Below are 20,150 nucleotides of genomic sequence, written 5' to 3'. Positions count from 1 at the left end.
AGGAACCAGCAGGACGTCTTATTGGTTTTTGCGTGTTTTTGTCAGGTTGACACCAGCCGATCAATACTGACCGGCACGAGCGGGTATGATGTGGCAGATTTTTGTAAGTTTTTCTTTCTCACGATGTTGAAGATGGCGTTGAAGATATTTTGCAGGTTTTCTTCCTTTACGATATTGATGATGAGAGCAGCGGCAATGAGCGCAACGTAGAATCAAGAGCTCAAGACAATCCGGATAGCCAGTGTAACGTACTGACTATCCCACTTCTGACACCACTGTTACGGGGTGGGTCCAGGAGCTCTTTTTAAAAAAGGACACGGTGACTGGCACGGAGTTTATTTTATTAAAGAAGTAGTACAAAGGATATATGTTTCCGCTACTCAAGCCAAATCTGTTCTGCCGCGCTTAAGCAATATATCGTCTTTATATAGAGACAATGCATTCAAGAATGCCTTAGTCGGCATTATTATTTATATTACGTTATTACTGAGGGGCATATGTAACAGTACCACCAGTAATTACGCAAATTATAATTTTGCGGGTTTGATTTTTATTACACGATGTTCCATCAGGAACATCGTGTAATAAAGATGGATGGTTCCTTCACCGTGGAAGTCAATCGTGAATGTTTGTTGAGTACGTATTTTATTAGAAAAGTTGGTACCCGCCTGCGGGATTCGAACACCGGTGCATCGCTACATACGAATGCACCGGACGTCTTATCCTTTAGGCCACGACGACTTCTAAGCCACTAAATAACAGTACAAAAATCCTCCAGAATGGCGCTAGCATAGGCACAGGGTATGATATGAATTGAGCAGTCGTTAACTGATTGAAGTATGCTGAGTTAGAAAATTTAATATGTTTAATGACTAGAGTAGTTAGTGAGAGTGTAATATACAAGACTTCACATGGTTACGTAGTCTGAACTAATTTCGTCAACATAACCTAAAATTATTGCTGTGGTAAAACGTGGAGACATCGATTATATTTTCTTATCTTATCTTTAAATAAAATACTTTTTTTGATTTTGTAGTGCTTACAGATCTTTCGTCCTTTTTTTATTTCCCTATCTTATTGTAATAACTTTCAGCGCCTTTTTTTAAATTTACCTGGTTGCTACTGTAGCGCCACCCTTATTTAGCTGATTTTAACGGAATAATTTTTCACACATAGAGACGGTTCTCCTTACCTCTACCCTCCATAAATACGGGACAAACTGAGCGTCGCCGCCATCTTAGGTCTATGTGTCAATTATATCGAGGGGTGCAGGCTATTTGGTTTAAGCATCATTTAGCTTAATACGCGACACTGATCTTAGTAATTAAAGGTTAACTCCATTCAAAGGGCTAAAGACTGTAAATGCCTCTCCTGTAAAGTTGCAAAAATGGCGTTTAAACCAAATAACCTTTCATCTCTCGATATATTAATTAAACAAATTGTAAACCAACATAGTTGTATCGTGCGATAAAAATGCATCGTGCGTCCTTATCCTTTAGGCCACGACGATATCCAAAGCTTGTTTCCGTGATAGCAGACGACAAAGACTTTGAATATTAATTAAGGGTTAGATTAAACCAACAGCATGTAATCTACTAAAAGAGGCAAAAACATCTGAAATTATGATCGTTCTATCTCTCTGATTACAATTTAAAAGTTCTATTAACTAGTAAAAGCTACACTTCGCGTCGACTCACAATCACTTAATCAAATGTCAAATGTAGAAACTACTCATGCGCCATCTATCCTACGTTGACGGTATCTGTCTTGATATCTTCACTGAATGTCACGAATGCAGTTTTTTTTTTTTTCATAAAATTTTCAGACCAGATCCCATACTTCCTCACTTCAAGCCGGTGTCGTTAATATCTATGACGATACAGCCAGTTCCGCTGTTTACAAAAGCAAGGTAAGGTTTTTAATACATATATAATATTTGTAATGAATCAATAAATATCCCATGTTTGTTTGAGTGGCGGTTTTCATTTATTTTGGTATTGTTGACTTCAATTTTGTTTTAATTTCATGCTATACAAGTGATCGGTACACGTCAAATTAGTAATAATTAACTAATATGATATAATATTTATGGTATATATCTAAATACATAAAAACTAACACATGATCTGTATGTATCAGGGACGGATGTCGACCGTACATTGAGATATACAATGAAGATCGTCTTGTTTTATCAACTCTACAAGATTACGATAGATTGCATCTCTATGGAATAGCCGAGGGAAAGGTATGTTTATGATTGACTGATACAATTCGATTAATATTTTTAGAAAAATTCATGAAGGTATTAATGTTATTATTTTTCATCTTCTGTATTGAGCATTGTTGATGTCCATGTACGATAATTTAGAAAAAAAAATCTTATAATTTAGTTGATACTGGCTTTGCGTTCGTGCCGTACTCTAAACGTGACACGTCCGTTAGTATAATTGAGGCTCTGACTTCATGTCTCAAGGTGAGTAGCAATATTCAGGTTGCGATATCTATTGACTCTTAAAACCAAGTAGTCTGGTATAAAAGTCTAGACGTACTGACTTGCGCTTGTATCTTTTTTTCCTACCTAAGCTGATAGCCGTGAGAGGCTATTTCAGCGTAACCTTAGCTAGTAGCTGAGCTCACGGGGCTCAAACCGGAGTGATTCTAACACTGACCGTAGCAAGAGCAGTGCTCCGCAGAATATACCACCGGATCGGAAACGCGACCCACTGAGAAGATCCGGCGAGAAACTCAGTGGGCTGTGTCTGTGGGTTAATTCGCTCGTCGAGCCGTTCGTCGCAGGCGACGGGTTCGACGAGGACGGTGACCGGTGTTTGTGGTACCTAAAAGCACCGTTAATAGATCGGGAGGATCCGTAATGATGTGTTTTGGGCCGCTTGTATCGTTAAGTTTGGTATGATTAAGAATACCTATAACATCCTTGGGCCCACGATCCGGTGCATCTGCAGATCATCAAGTTCCATAAACCTCGCGCGCCACCTATCCACGGACTCCTCATATGAAGTTCGGCTGTGTATCCGAAAAAAAAAAATGGTATGCTCAAGAATAATGTGACTTGCAGGTAACGTTACCGTTGGACAGCACGGTGACTGGCGACGTGTGCATTTGTGTGCTACACGCGAGACAGCAGCTCGGCCGAGTGCTGGCCGTGCCCGTACTGTCCCTGCACTTCCACACCGGCGCCCTCTCGTACGATCAGCACGCTATTAAATTTACAAGGTACTATCGACTTTCGATAAACAAACAATAATTGAATATAGAATTTCGAAAAGGGCACTTCTCTGAAAATGTAAAATGTTCAGGAAAAAAAAACTGATTTTTTTCTAAAGCAGTGTAAAATTTAAAATAGTAACTTTTGAGATATATTGTAGTTGTTTCGTACTGAAACAGATTTTCGTGTGTCTGTATTTTTATTAATATCGAGTATTAGGCAATACATCTTCAAGACAACACAAATCTTAACCTAGGTACAGTAAGGTTCGATCTCGCCTGTAGACGGCCGGCTAGCCAACCAGAAGCTTGCTGAGCAACCCCTCCAAGCCTACGGGCAGAGGTCACCGTCGTATAGTAACTTAACACACGCGTTCCGCGGCAGACATTCTTTTATTACAAACAACAAAAATTACCCAACGCAAGTCACGCGTAACCATTAGAACCAGCGACAATTGTTCATCGTGTACCAGTCAAGGGACAGACGGTCCCACCTCCGGAAACGACGCTGAGCCCAGGGAGCGCGAGGCAGTGGAAGGAAGGTGAACCGGTAAGTCTTCAGGCTTATTTCGTTCCTTACTGTACATATTTTTTGGTCCTTCGAGCCGGATTGCTTAGCGTGACCTTGTGTTGTCTTGAGTTGTATTCATTTTTAATTTGTAATAAAATAAAATTCACGATAACCGCCATTAACTCGCGCTGCTCCGTAGCCATCATGGCGGATATCGAACAAGATTTGTTTGAACGCGAAATAATTCTTGACGATGTCAAACGTACACTACAAGTTGCTCAAATTAATGAACAGCAATTTAGATCTCGTGTTGTAGACCTAACTTCTCAACACAGAAAGTTCTCAAAATTACAATCGAAAATTGAAAAGGTTCTTATAAAATCAAAAAGTTTCGATAAAGATGAACAGCTTAAAATTCGTGGTGATTTTAATGATTGTTACTACGCCATAATTGCTCATATGAATAGTTTGAAAAAATCGGATGAAGAGAGTAGACGAATGAGTCGACCTTCAATTTTAAATTCTTCGTTCAATGCTCATAGCGGTGGTTGCGCAACCAAACTACCCACTTTGCCTATGCCGTGTTTCAACGGGGAACCTACCGAGTGGCCCCCGTTTTATGATTTATTTCGTTCGTTAGTGCACGACAGTGATGCCTTCACCAACACGGAGAAATTCCGTTATTTATTATTAACTTTAAAAAATGAGCCGTATAATTTAATAAAGTCACTACCGATAACTGAGGACAATTACTTTGTGGCTTTGAACATTTTAATTTCACGGTATGATAATAAACGGGTGATCGCAGTGAAACATATCGACAAAATACTCGATATCGAACCTTGTTCCGAAAGAAACATTCTTACTTTGCGTAATTTACTGAACGTGTATCAAGAAAATATAAAAGCGTTGGAAGTTATGCCATTGCCTACGAAACAATGGAGTTTTTTATTATTGAACATACTACTGCGTAAAATACCACCCTCAATACGTAAGAGGTTCGAGTTATCTCTAATAAATCCATGCGATATTCCAGACATTGACACGTTAATAAACTTCTTAGAACGTGAGTTATCTGCATGCCAGTTTTCAAACTCAAATTCGGTTAGTTTAAATACAAATGATAAAATGGTCGAACACGGGGGTAGTTCTCGAACATTACCGCAAAATGCATCGCGTGTTGTTTCTAAGTCAAGCGAAGCCATCATAGGTACGCGACGTTCATTTGCCGCTAGCGTCATTCATGACGTTCCCTTAACAAATAAAAACACGAAGAACATTAAATGTTTATGTTGTGAGGCTCAGCATACGTTAAATAAATGCAGCAAATTTCTAAATTTATCTCCGCGTGATAGATATTCTTTCATTCAAAATAAAAACGTTTGTTTTAATTGTTTAAATGTCGGTCATGATGTAAAACAATGCAAGTCCAATTTTGTGTGTCGCTCGTGTCAAAAAAGACATCATACTTTGCTTCATTTTGATTCTCATCGTTTGTCGGTTACAGTAAATAGTGGTATGACAGACAGTAGTTCTTCATCTCTCTCGCGCAACGATACATCTCAATCTGACGTAGCCGCTCAACACGTCATGACCGCGGTGAATCACACACAGTCTACTGCATCGTATGTTCGGGGTACAGTTTTGTTAGCCACAGCGCTCATCCATGTATGTGTGACTCCGCGTATTAAACACATCGTTCGATGTATTGTAGATAGTGGTAGTCAGGCGACATTTATCACAGAAGCTTGCGCGCAGCGTTTAAATTTGGCGCGTAAATACACTAACGTTCCGGTGTTCGGTGTGGGTGATAGTAAGCCTGTATACCCGAATGGCTGCGTAACGTTTTGCGTTACCCCTCGTAATGGGGATCAGCCTTCGATCCCGGTTGAAGCATTTATTTTACCAAAGATTGTTTTACAAAATATGCCAAGCGTTTCTTTACCTTTCACGGAATGGCCTCATATACAGAATATTACATTAGCTGATCCCAATTTTCATACTCCACAACCAGTGGAAATGCTTTTAGGTGCGGACATACTGTCCCAAATATTATTAGGCAATGTGATTACGGGAGCACCTGGTTCGCCGATAGCTATAAATAGCATCTTCGGTTATCTATTGTTAGGTAGTCTTTCTTTCAATCACAAGTCTTCCCCTGTTACTACAGGAATACAAGTTTATCATTCAAGTTTTAGCTCATCCTACGATGACATGGAACTAACAAAATTTTGGGAATTGGAGTCGTTGCCTGAAAGGAAAGAGTTCACTCCAGATGAAACTTTGTGCGAATCGATATTTGTTAGCTCACATACTCGTGACAAAACCGGACGATACATAGTCCCCCTTCCGCTTAGACCGGATTCCCCGTCCTTAGGTGAATCCCGGAGTATAGCTTTAGCTAGATTAAATAAATTAGAATATCGTTTAGAACGTAATCATTTGTTAAAAAGGGACTATCACATGTGTTTAAAAGAATACGATGATCTTGCGCACATGGAGTTAGTCAACACTCCGTCCCTGGTCCCGGACAATTCGTATTACATACCGCACCACTGCGTGGTCAAAGAATCGAGTACTACTACTCGAACGCGCGTTGTTTTTGATGCAGGTTGCAAAACTTCCAATGGAAAGTCTTTGAATGACATTATGTTAGTCGGTCCTAAATTGCATCAAGACATAGTCGATGTTTTACTAAAATTTAGATTAAATGCTATTGCTTTCACGGCAGATATAAAACAAATGTACCGAAACATTTTAATACGCGAGTCGGATCGCGATTTTCAACGAATCTTATGGCGGTCATCATTAAATGAACCCGTACGCGACTATCGACTCCGAACAGTTACTTTCGGCATTAGTTCTTCACCATATTTAGCATTACGCACGATACGACAACTAGCTGTCGATGAGCAGACGCGGTTCCCGTTAGCCTCTGAGGTCCTGAGGGACCAAGTGTTTGTTGATGACGTAGTCACGGGAGAAAGTGACGAGTCACGTGCTTTAGTTTTACAACAACAATTAATTGGTATTTGTCAATCAGCGGGATTCGAACTGCGAAAGTGGTGCAGCAACTCGCCCGCGATACTCGCGGCAGTTCAGACGCCAAGTCTTCACGGTGAGCGGCAGGACAACATATCCTTCGCTTCCATGGAAAATGATATGCAAATCAAAGTCCTCGGTCTGCAGTGGAACCCAAAGCTTGACGTCTTTTCATTTTCTGTTCAAGTAGGAACCGATAAAATAACAAAACGTGCGATTCTCTCTCAAATAGCGAAAATTTATGATCCCATGGGTTGGCTCGCTCCTGTCACTTTATATGCCAAACATTTAATACAATTATTATGGTTATCAAAAGTTGGCTGGGACGACCCACTGCCTGTGAATATAGCAAACGCGTGGTCGACCTTTATCAATGAGTTACCACTCTTATCGCAATTAGAAATTCCACGTTATGTTTTGCCAAATACATATGCTGTCCAAATTCATGGGTTTTCGGACGCATCCGAGAAAGCATATGCTGCTAGCATTTACCTACGTCTTACGGACTTACAACATAATGTTAGATGCTTTCTTTTAATTGCAAAAACTCGCGTGGCGCCTATCAAACCGGTTTTGACGATACCACGCTTAGAGTTATGTGCGGCGGTATTATTGTCTCAGCTGTGTGAGAGGGTGCTAGGTATTTATAAAGATCGTGTGAACTGCGAAGATATATACGCATGGTCAGATTCTTCTATTGTGTTAGCGTGGCTTCGATCACCACCTCATGAATGGAAAACTTTCGTGTCTAATCGAACGAGCGAGATACTCTCACGACTTCCTGCAAGGTGCTGGCGTCACGTTCCATCTGAGGATAACCCAGCAGATGCTCCATCTCGTGGGATGCTTCCTCAAACATTTCTAAATAATGAAATGTGGTTTAATGGCCCGCCGTGGCTTGCCCGAGAGCCGTCTTACTGGCCCACGAACAAAAACATTCCTAATACTACGGAGGAAAGACGTAATTTAACAGTAATGCTGAATTCAGTAATAACACAACCGGAGGACGTGGAATACATATCACGCTTTTCCACGTTAGGTAAACTCGTTAGAATTACAGCTCGAATATTTCGTTTTTACAATAATTGTAAGCGAATAAAAAAATCCTATCCTGATTTTATTACGGTGTCCGAGTATGAGTTTTCTTTAATGAAATTAATTCACAGAGTTCAATTATTTTGTTTTTATGAGGACATAAAAAATATTTCACAGGGAAAATATCCTTCAAATAAACTCAGACGTTTAAATCCCTTTCTTGACAAAGACAATAATTTACGAGTAGGAGGACGACTTCACAAGTCAATTTTGAATTTTGATTCTAAGCACCAGTTGATTCTACCTAAAAAACATCATTTAACTTTTTTAATAATCGATAACGCTCATATCACAAATTTGCATGCCGGATCTCAATCTGTTCAACACATTTTATTTCAAAGATTCTGGATCTTATCCAGTCGTGATATTATTCGTATGCGTATTCATAGTTGTGTTCGTTGTTTTCGAGCACGTCCTGCTCCGTTACAGCCAGCCATGGCTCCGCTACCCGCCTCAAGAGTGCGTCCCGAACGTCCATTCTTAAAGACTGCAGTTGATTTCGCTGGACCGTTTTACGTTCGTGCAAACAAAGTTCGAAACGCGAAGGTAATCAAATGTTATGTTGCTGTTTTCGTTTGTATGTCAGTTAAGGCGGTGCATCTCGAGTTGGTTTCGGAATTATCTACTGATGCGTTTTTGGCGACTCTAAGACGATTTATATCACGTAGAGGTATGAGTACCGATATTTATTCCGATTGCGGGAGAAACTTTGTTGGCTGTAATAACTATTTACAAGAGTTATATAAATTTTTACGTGATAATGATGTACAATCGACGTTTAACAGTAAAACTTTAGAACAAGGTATAACTTGGCATTTTCAGCCACCTTACGCTTCTCATTTCGGCGGCTTATTCGAAGCTGGTGTAAAAAGTTTTAAGCATCACTTTTACCGTGTGTTAGGCACACAAACACAGACGTATGATGAGATGCATACACTTCTTTGTCAAATTGAGGCCGTACTCAATTCACGGCCGCTCTGTGTGTTAAGTAGCGATCCTACGGACCCTTTACCCTTAACACCTTCTCATTTTTTAATTGGAGGTCCTTTAACGGCTCTGCCAGATGTCTCATTGACGGAGTCTACTTCGAGTAAACTGACCAGATGGCGTTGGGTACAACAGTGTCTTCAACACTTCTGGAAACGTTGGAGTCGCGAGTATTTACATGAAATCCAACAACGCAATAAATGGTTTCACAATCGCGGACCACTCATACGTGAAGGCACCATTGTCGTGGTACGCGACGATAATCTTCTTCCATTACACTGGAGACTGGCTCGCGTACACGCTCTTCATCCCGGGTCCGACAATGTTACTCGCGTAGTAACTGTTCAAATCGGTAATACCTTCGTTAAACGTGCAGTAGTCAAACTTTGTCCACTTCCAATAAACTAACTTTTTTTATTATTATGTTACTCATTAATTTTTTTTATAATTTTTATTATTACTTTTAATTTTCACACATACGTGGTTGAGTTACTGAGTTTTAAATTCCTTCATAAGTAGTGTTAAAACAATTGCATTATTTTAAGGTGAGCGGCATGTTTCGTACTGAAACAGATTTTCGTGTGTCTGTATTTTTATTAATATCGAGTATTAGGCAATACATCTTCAAGACAACACAAATCTTAACCTAGGTACAGTAAGGTTCGATCTCGCCTGTAGACGGCCGGCTAGCCAACCAGAAGCTTGCTGAGCAACCCCTCCAAGCCTACGGGCAGAGGTCGCCGTCGTATAGTAACTTAACACACGCGTTCCGCGGCAGACATTCTTTTATTACAAACAACAAAAATTACCCAACGCAAGTCACGCGTAACCATTAGAACCAGCGACAATTGTTCATCGTGTACCAGTCAAGGGACAGACGGTCCCACCTCCGGAAACGACGCTGAGCCCAGGGAGCGCGAGGCAGTGGAAGGAAGGTGAACCGGTAAGTCTTCAGGCTTATTTCGTTCCTTACTGTACAGTAGTGTTAATTAACAATTGAAAATTACTGAAATTATTATAAAATGGGTGTAGGTAAGTCTCAAAACTACATGTATATGAAAAAACGTATTTGACAAAATATGCCCTTTTCGAAATTGCATATTCAATTGAAACAGCGCTTAAAATAAATCTCACGAATGTCGTATCGTAATTTTTAATATCGCAGATCCGAAATAGACGGTATCGATGAAACGGTCCCAGTGAACGATCATTTTTCGGCGAACACGTCCGTTATCATAAGTCTCGTGGTACAAAACGGCGAGAGGAGGAAACCTCGCAGCGACCTCTGGGAAGACGACCCGTCGTTTCCGGTTCGCACTCCGGACGTACTGTTCTCTACTACATTAGAGAGGGACGAAACTATCGATAACTTTGGTAAGCTCAAAAATATGATGACATCTCTAGTTACCTATGATTTTCGTTCTAACAAACAAACTGTTTTAAATTTAATATTAAAGATGTTTATAAATAAAAATGTATGTAGTATTGTTTGTTCGTAATTTATGCGTTGACATATCATTCAAACTATTGAGATAATTGACGAATGACTATGCAAGTACAATTGTTGTTGGTACTCCAGAGAAGGGTACTGATATAGTAACCATAACCTCCGACGGTTAGTGGACAAGTCATTTTAACCAGTTCAGGAACAATACGCACAGTGAAAACGAGGCCCTGTTTCAACAGTATTTTATGAAATTTGAAATTGGTTTATGTTACAAACAGTATTTAGTTATAAATTAGGAGATTCGCAGGAAAATCATAGTAACCGACATAGCCCAAAGGATTGCGACGCTGAAGTGGCAGTGGGTAGAGCACATTGCTCGTAGGACGGATAGCCGTTGGGGCCGGAAAGTTCTTGAGTGGCGACCGCGTACCGGAAGACGTAGCGTGGGTAAACCTCCCACCTACGACCTACCAGGCAGGCAGCCCAGGACCAATCTTTGTGGCGAGGCTTTGGGGAGGCCTATGTCCAGCAAAGGACGTCCGTGGGCTGATAGAATATAATTTAGTTATTTATGTATACATATTTGTAATACATTACTAAAAACTTCAAGAATTAGGTACAATATAAATTATTTAATATTGAATTTATTTATTTATACAGCCAATCTTCGAAAGGGCACAGCGTCCGTACCGATAGCAAGTATGTCTGCAAGTAGTGCGTGTTTGTCATAGTTTTTTTTTAGTGATCGCACACTGCTGTTCAATAACACTGGCCTATTGATAAACTCATTCTTTCACCTAAATAGCATATCGACCAATAACATGTTCGCTTATGATAGGAATAGTATGAAAATTATTCGGGTTGTACTTAAGACTTTGGCCTAATTAGTCTGAAAACCGCAGGTGGCTTATCCCCTAATCATTTTAATTATTGTCTTTTCTTCTCACTCCTTACTCACTACATTATTCAAATTGTCAAATATATATGTCTGAGAATGAATATTTGAAAAATTCACACTAAGTTTTTGTAAACTCCATTGGAGATTTTTATTCTTTTTTTGCCTCATTACGCCTGCATGCCTATTAAATAGAAAGAAAAAATGTTTTAAAATAATCATAATACACATATGTTTTTTAGCATTAATGTAAGTAGGTACTTTGTACAGTTGACGGCGATAAATTTCGTCCGTAAAAACGCCTCTAAAACGAATCGATTGTCTCTTGACGAAACATAATGTACGGAACGTATCGCCGGAAGCTGTACAAAATAATATTCAATGTTGCATAATTTTTCCAGTAACCGCAGACTACCCTCCAAGAGAGGTAGAGAAGCCCAGGCCATCCCGTCCCGCCCCTCCCTCTCCGCAGCCCCCGCAGCGGCCCCCTCCCCCGCGGCCGCTCCCCGCAGAGCCACAGGAGAACACAGCAGACTTCTTGAACTTAAACACGAACCAAACTCGTCAATCGGAAGAGAAAACCGAGAAGAAATTGAAGAACGAAGATTCTTTCGACTTTTTTGGGATGATGGAGAAAGAGACTGATGATACATTTTGTGATTTCCTCAGCAACAACGCGGAGAAAGCGCAAGTATGCGATTTAACACTAATCATACCAACACTTACTGATACCTATTTTTACTATAGCGGGTAGATAACGGTATACGACCAGTATTACTCAAAAAACAAAACAAAAAAAGTATAATAACTGTAGATAAATACGTAAGAAAAAGTCATGAAATCAAATTTGCAAAAGCAATAAGATGATACGTGTATTTTCAATGCAAAAGTTTAAAATGAGTCATTTGTCCAGTTATGGTATGTTTAGTGTTAAGCAAGTCGTAAACATTAATAGTACTTATTTAAAATTGTCAAATATATGTATGTATATATAAATCTTCAAATTGATGCACATAGTTTGTCTTCAGAACTTGTGAATATCATTTATCATGCAAAATTTATTGAAATTATACTTATCGCGATTCACATTTTATTTGTGGCGGGTAGATGGCGATGCATACTCTACATATAAATAACAAAAAAAATCACATAGCTTCGTACATTTTATTTCCATATGAATTTTATTGAAAAGGATACCACGGCTTTACTAATCATTATTATGTATTACTAGCTGTATCCGTCTGCTTCGCTGGGCATTTAAATAAATATAAATGTTTACTAACAATCACGCCACGTTAACTGGTCCCGTGATAAGTTCGTAAAGAACTTGTGTTACAGGTACCAGATAACGGATATAAATGTAAGATTTTTATTATACACATACATATATTTAATATACATCCATAACCCTGGAGAAGACACTTTATATTTATCATACAAATATCTTCCCTTGGCGGGATTCGAACCCGCGACCCCCTTGTGTAGTGACCATGTCACTTACCACTACATCAGACGGCCGTTAAAATTAACATTATTATTTCTAACCCCCACAAAGATTCTCATCATAACGCCCCCGCAACTGGTGTAGGGAGTCCAACACTCATATAAATATTAACCTATCCATTAAGTACATGTATTTTCTACATGAATACCAAGTTTTAAGTCAATCGGATGCATGGTTCAGTAGTTATAACGGAACATCCGTAAAAACCACTCTAGATTTATATATTAGTATAGATAAGCATTATTTTAAACTTTAAAAAAATATCTAATATTGACAGCAGCAGTTCGCATCGGAATCGATATTCGGCGACCTCCCCGCCCCTCCCTGTGATAACACGGAAGCAAAACTCAACGTGAACTCCAGCGACCCACTGAACTTTGACCCCTTCGGATTGAACGATCCGCTGCCGAAACAGGAACCTTTGCTCACACCACAACTCATTCAAGAAGACGGTAAGTTGAGCCATGCTCGCGTCCAGAGTAGTATATTTACGCTGTATCCCGTATTATTTCTGAACCACTTGTGAGTCCGCACGGGTAGGTACCACCACCCTATTTCTGCCGTGAAGCAGTAATGCGTTTCAGTTTAAAGGATAGGGCAGCCGTTGTAATCATACTGAAACCTTAGAACTTATATCTCAAGATGGGTGGGGCATTTACGTTGTAGATGTCTATGGGCTCCAGTACCCACTTAATACCTGGTGAGCTGTGAGCTCGTCCACCCATCTAAGCAATAAAAAAAACATTGATTTTAATATTCACGTTTTGATGTAGTGATGCTTTATTTGCAGGAGGTCGTCCACCAAACATCCAACCGGAGGCCCCACAAGCGAGCCGAAAGGATCCGTTCGAGCAGCTCGGCGACGTGCTGGAGGCGATGACGTCACAGAGCGGCACCCCCCGCGTGTCGCCCGCGCCCACCCCCGCCCCCACCCCCGCCCCCACCCCCGCGCACCGCGCGCACACGCCCCTGGCCAACTCGCCCGCCCACCAGCCTGACTACAGGTCACTTCAAGATCTTAATAATTCGACGCTTGAAAGGCAAACGTGACTAAGCGACAATAACTGCTTTGTACATAAATGATAGGCAATAACCATATTCGATGCGCAAAAAAATTTATGTTTCTAGGTCTATTAAAATCATTTCAATCCTACAGCTAGATTCGTTAAAATAGATTTTGTTTTTAGGTATTTCAACTTTAAATTAGTCTACTGTAAAGTTCACGAATTGTCGCTTAGTCACGTTTGCCTTTCAAGCGTCGATATGTATTTGAACTAGCAATAGCAGTGAATACGTATAATTTTGATATTACCGTAGTCACATTTTATTTTGAATGTCCTCGTATGTAGTAAAATATAAAGGCCATAAATATTTCTTTAAAAACATCAAATTTCAAACCAAATTTCTTTTTTAATCAAAAATTATTGGTCTGTTCCCAACATTTAACGAACATAAAAAAAAATTGTTTTACTTTAGCCGGACACACTTTGAAACGGCAAAGACTCCGGGCGAAGAGAAGACTAAGAAATCAGCGGACGTGTTCGGCGACCTGCTGGGCAGCCAGGGGTACGAGTTCGCGAGCAAACGCGACACCGGACCCAAGACTATGAACGCCATGAGGAAAGTCGAGATGGCGCAAACCATGGACCCGGAGAAACTCAAGATCTATGAATGGGTATGTGCACTAGCGGCAACCACACTTTAGGTACACATACATACGGCCTTCAGGGAACCATTACAAAATTATTGGGTTCCCCCTTTACCTCGATATGTAAATAAGCCTTATATTCAAGGTATCTATTGTATGTATGTATTTTCTTTAATAATGTATTGTTAATAGTACACCGCAACATACCTGCTATATCTTTATTTGTTCAAAATTTCGGGTAATTAAACGGTGGTCTGGAGATCGCTTTTAGCGTTAAGATCGCCTCTTGTACAAACGTATCTGCTTGTTGACTGTTTTCTAATGTTAATTGTGCGCAATAAAGTGTGTTCTCTCTATCATGTGCATAACCTAACACACAGACAGTTGGCCTCGATCAGGCGTCGTGTACATTGTCTATAGGAAGCGACATACGACTGAAATCACTTGAAGCTTTTGCTTTGTAACACTCTCTCTCTCTCTCTCACACGGAGCAATCCAAACAAAGCAGCATAGTTCAGAGTTCAGAGCAGAGTTCATCCATATTATCTGGAACCGATGCGTTCATCGACAATGCGTTTCCAAAAAAATTTTTTGCCACGTACCATCCGGCCTTGGAATGAGCTCCCATCCACGGTGTTTCCCGAGCGCTATCACATGTCCTTTTTCAAACGAGTCTTGCGGAGAGTACGTAATGATAGGCAACGCCAAGCCGTTGCCCCTGGCATTGCTGACGTCCATGAGCGACGGTGACCACGGTGACCACTTACCATCAGGTATGCTCGTCTGCCTATAAAGGCAATAAAAAAAGACTTAATTGCACGCACTTTACTTTTTCCACGGTCACTTACGACATAATTGTAAAACAATAAACGCGAAATTAAATCACAATGTAAAACAAAAATATATGTCTCATATCTATTTGCTGTGTGATAATAATAAGTATAAAATTAAAATACAATTTTGTCGTCCAGACGGAGGGGAAGAAGGCCAACATCCGCGCCCTCCTGTGCTCGCTGCACACGGTGGTGTGGGAGGACTGCCGCTGGAGCCGCTGCGAGATGTCGCAGCTCGTCTCCCCCGCCGACGTCAAACGGAACTACAGGAAAGCGTGTCTAGCCGTGCACCCTGATAAAGTTAGTATATAATATGTAAACTTCTGAGCATCGTCGATATTAAGACGCGTGGATGAAGTTTCCTCTCTTTAGTCGTTGGCTAAGTGGAGATTCTGACCTTAGCATTATTGACAGTAGGTGTCTGGTGAGCCCGCACGGGTAGGTACCACCCCGTGTCTTATTCTACCCAGAAGCAGTAATGCGTTGCGGTTTGAATGGTAGAACAGCCTACACTATACAATCGAAATTAAAACCTCATGTCTTAAGGGGGGTGGCGGCATTCAGGTAGTGATTGGTGAACTTTTTTTGTGGTTACCGTCGCTCATTGTTGGCAGAGCCAAGTCACTGACTACCGCTTAATATTCTCCACAAGCTCCACGTGCTTAGACTCGAGTTACCACTTACTGTGGTAACTGGAACTGTGAGGTCGTTCACACGTCAAGAATGTTTATGAAATAGCACTGGGAATAAAATAAATCTATCAAAATCACCATCAACCGGTTTTAATTGTAATAATTGTTTGTAACTAGTGTTCGCTCATAGATCTAAATCTTGCTATAATGATGGATACTTCGAGATTTAGATATATTTTATTATATATAGAATATTGTCTTCAGTAATTGAAATTATGAGAGAAAAACTTTCATTTGATTACTTTTTCTCTTATCGAATCTGTTCTGTCCTTGCCTATTGCCTATAATTGATAACTTCGGTAGTAATTAATGTTAATATAAATATAATTCCAGCAAGTGGGAACATCGAACGAGAACATAGCTAAAATGATATTTATGGAACTGAACAATGCGTGGAGCGATTTCGAAAACGACACTAAACAACAGAACCTATTCCAATCTTAAAAATATAGACAATATCATATTATTTATTGTTTTTATCAAATTTAGATGATATGTTATGATATGTATGTAGAGCACATTAAAGAGTAATTGAATTTTATGTTGAATGTATGTATCATATGCTTTTAATCTGTATATTTTGTCCTGAAAAACACTTAATTATCTATGTTGATTACAGTATTTCTCTATGCTGATATCCAGAAAAAATGTTATTCTTAAATGAGTATTTTTATCATTTTTATCATTTATTTAAATCAATGTGGGATATTAGTGAAACAATTTTCCATTTGTTTTATATATAGATTAGTGTCTGATTGTGTGTTTTGTTGTCTTATCTGAAATGATCTGCTTATTTGTAAGGTTCTCTTGCAGGCTGGTTAATTTCTAGATTATCAATCGTTTGTGTTCTTAAGCTGGGGGCGAGCCTGTCGGCGTTGGAACTAAGTCGTGTACGTACCACGCCAGTATAGGCTTAATTAAATTGTCTTAAATATTTGTTTGGAGCCAAATTATTAATCCCGATAACCTAAAAAAAAAGCTAGAGTGATAGAAAAAGTGGTGAAAATAACTAATAAAAAAATAACCTAAAACTCACGATCATATCGACCGGAACAGTCGCTAGCTTGGGATTTACAGAATTTGTACTACAAATGTCAAAATTCAAACTCAGTGGGCAAGTTAAACAAAATTATATCTTTTTTACATTCGATGTTAGTTATGATTTTATTGAATAATTTACAAGAATCAATAGTATTTATGGTAGGCGCTTTTTCGGCAGTAAAGGCAATTTCGCTTAACTTTATTCGTGAAGAAATTAAGAATATTTAGTCATAAAATGGCAATTTTTTTGTTGTCCAAAACTTATTGCAAAATGAAAGATTTTTATTTGTACTTAGAAGTAATAGTATTCATTTTAGTTTTAATATTTTAAGCAATCAATTATATTTATGTATATTGGATTAATGGGTAAATAGCTTGTCGGTTTAAAAGGCCTGTTCCAATTAATATTTTAAAAAAATATCTTTCAATATAAGCAAATTTAGTATATTCGTGCTTCTGAAGAATAATCAAAATTCAAGAAATCTCTAAGTAATCGAATCGAAACAGGCAAATTTTAAACTTAGCTGTTGTTCATAAAGTTTTCCTTCAATAGTTACTTAATAGTTTGTAAGTGATGAGTACTTCTGTGCCGGATCGCAGAACTGTGTAGATCGTGGATGCAATAATATAGAAGATAATCAATATTAGTGCCATAGTTCATATTCTCCGATCAATAGTCTTTGATAAATACATTACTAGATTAATTACTGGCGGTAGGACCTCTTGGGAGTCCGCGCGGGTGGGTATCACCACCCTGCCTATTTCTGCCGTGAAGCAGTTATGCGTTTCGGTTTCAAGGGTGGGGCAGCCGTTGTAACTATACTGAGACTTTAGAACTTATCTCAAAGAGTGGGTGGCGCATTTACGTTGTAGATGTCTATGGGCTACAGTAACCACTTAACACCAGGTGGGCTGTGAGCTCGTCCACCCATCTAAGCAATATCTCGAATCAGCAGTGTCCTTAGTGCGAGTTTCTTAACGTTCTCGATAACGTAAAAGTTAATTTTGTATGCAGTTGGAACAGCGCCCCTAGCGGCAAACGTACGCAAACCATCCCATTCCATACAAATATGAGCTAACTTTTACGCTATCGAGAACGTTCAATAACTCGCACTAAGTACACAGAACGAAAGTTTATAATTGAAGTATAATTCCGAAAATGAAAGTACATATAACTATGCTGAGAGCTGCAAAGTAAATAAAAGCTCATTGATAATTTCAAAATAAATCGATAAAAATTATCCGCGTTTCTTTTTGAGTAACAAAACGCTGAGAAAAGTTATCTGAATATAAAAATATTCTATAAACCTTATTTCTTTGCGGTGAGACCGATTTTAAACAATTTATGAGTAATATGGTTTCAGTTCTCGAAAGCATGGGAGTATCCATTGTAGCTAATAGATAAATTTAAATTACCATAATTAATATTATAATCGATACTTACCTATTTAATGTACCACGTTAAAACTTGTTTTCATAATATAGTAAACAATGTTAATAATAATTCATAGTTGTCACTTTGTGTAATAAATACTAAGGTAATCTGTTTCTTCCGGCTTTAGGATATTATAGTACTTTATTTTGTAGAAAAATTAAAAAAAGTATTAAAAAATTCGGTATATTTGATTCAAAGTTCTAGTATCATAATAAAAATATTTTCGATTTACGTTTTAAGCGCTGCTATAGCATTCTCTTACTTTGCAGAAATATGTAATTAAACTAAAAAAATAATGAAGTCATTGTGATTTAAAATAATATACAGTAGCGGTCTGGTGTTACTAGATTTTAAAAGTTGTAGATTTAATGAGCTTATGATTAATGTTAAGTTTGTACATTCCTAATTTAATTAGATTTAATTGAACAGTGTACCGTTACAGTTGTGTCGACTTTAAAAAGTTTTTTTTGTAAACGAATGTTAATTTTAACTGTTTTTATTGAATTTCATGTAAGCAACATGCTTAATAATGCGAACCTGTTGTTTTAAGATAATTTTCTGAATGAAGTAACAACTATTTTGTTTATGATAGCATTATTTTATTTACCGAATCAAAATTTAACTTTAACTTGAAATATTTTGGCTGTTCATATAAAAAGCAGACGTTTCTTGTTTTATACTCTCGTTAATGGGAATATACCTATAACTAATTTACTTTGAATTTTTGGCACCGGTATAATTGTTGAAAGTGGAGTGGCTTACTCTTAGTAAAATGTAAGTTGTTCGCAAGACTAGAGATATTTCAAGGTTAAACATTTTTCATCACTAAAATCGTATTTATCAAAAATAATTCGATTTAAATAGAACTTGTTGGATTTATATAATTATATCAGTAAGGCATGTTCAAATAGAAATATTAATGATGTGTATAATTGTTCCTTTACTTACGATTTACTTTGACAATGTTGTTCTAAGCGCTATATGAATATAATTATGAGCCATTGATATTGCTGCTGTCTTAATAATTTCGCTTTACTGTAGATTTTTATTTTGTTAAAATGCCCTGGGTACATTAAAACAATCAATTATTAAAGAAACTTGTGTTTTATTGGTTCGCTGACACACATGATGATACATGAACTATTGCCGAGTTCTTGAGTAATAAGTAGTTTTGTGTACAAAGAGCACTAACTTGTACTCGGTTTTGCAACTATCAATGTTTATTTTGATTATGAGTATTTCGTAGTTATAGTCTTGTTTACATACGTGTCAATTATTGTATTAAAAACTTCAGAGGTGTCAAGGGAGACCCGGATGGAACGAAGTTCCTTTCGATTAATTAGTGAAGGAATTGTAATTTTTTTTTTAAGTTATAATAATAAATTACGGCATTATGAAGAAGAAAAAAACAATACTATGAACTAAATTACTATTGTTGAAACGCTATCTCGAGAAACTGTACTCATTACGCGGACCAATCGGATACGAGCAATGTCACGCGATAAGCGCCTACACGTTGATTGGTCAGAATGACGGATCTAAAAAGTGTCGTGACAACTTTTCGTAAGAATTTTTTCCGTCTAGCCCCCTTTCACAACGCGCGATAAGGAACTTCGTTCCAAAAATAATTGGTTGTCCATAAAGTCGGTTTACGGACGATAGTTTTACGTGAGGACGTCAGTAACAGTAGGCTTAGTGCGAGTTTCAAAAATCGAATCGAATGACTCGCATCGAGTGTGCGCTCTTCACGGTGAAACGTGCGGAGCTCTGAGTGCGAGTTACTCGATTTGCAGGA

General features: G+C 38.5%; 1 protein-coding gene across 4 annotated transcripts in view; it reads left to right on the top strand.

The window, feature by feature from the left end:
• The window catches only part of LOC110384721 (cyclin-G-associated kinase), a 49,980-nt gene extending 30,528 nt beyond the window's left edge, over positions 1-19,452 (top strand). The window contains exons 10-20 of one of the 4 annotated variants that reach the window (XM_038019064.2): positions 1,826-1,909; positions 2,140-2,245; positions 3,077-3,234; positions 10,026-10,234; positions 10,968-11,006; positions 11,604-11,893; positions 12,987-13,158; positions 13,497-13,710; positions 14,183-14,381; positions 15,326-15,487; positions 16,213-19,452. In XM_038019064.2, coding sequence (XP_037874992.1) covers positions 1,826-1,909; positions 2,140-2,245; positions 3,077-3,234; positions 10,026-10,234; positions 10,968-11,006; positions 11,604-11,893; positions 12,987-13,158; positions 13,497-13,710; positions 14,183-14,381; positions 15,326-15,487; positions 16,213-16,323 — 1,744 coding nt within the window. In that variant the 3' untranslated portion in view covers positions 16,324-19,452. Of the gene's footprint in view, positions 1-1,825; positions 1,910-2,139; positions 2,246-3,076; positions 3,235-10,025; positions 10,235-10,967; positions 11,007-11,603; positions 11,894-12,983; positions 13,159-13,496; positions 13,711-14,182; positions 14,382-15,325; positions 15,488-16,212 lie in introns of all 4 variants that reach the window. The other 3 variants (XM_038019063.2, XM_062675021.1, XM_038019065.2) reach the window with 3 other exon arrangements.
• Positions 19,453-20,150: the final 698 nt, after the last annotated feature.

The sequence above is a fragment of the Bombyx mori genome, chromosome 22 (genome assembly GCF_030269925.1).
Source record: "Bombyx mori chromosome 22, ASM3026992v2".
NCBI lineage: Eukaryota > Metazoa > Arthropoda > Insecta > Lepidoptera > Bombycidae > Bombyx > Bombyx mori.
Note: the sequence above shows the minus strand (reverse complement) of the source record. Positions and strands in the feature narration are given on the sequence as shown.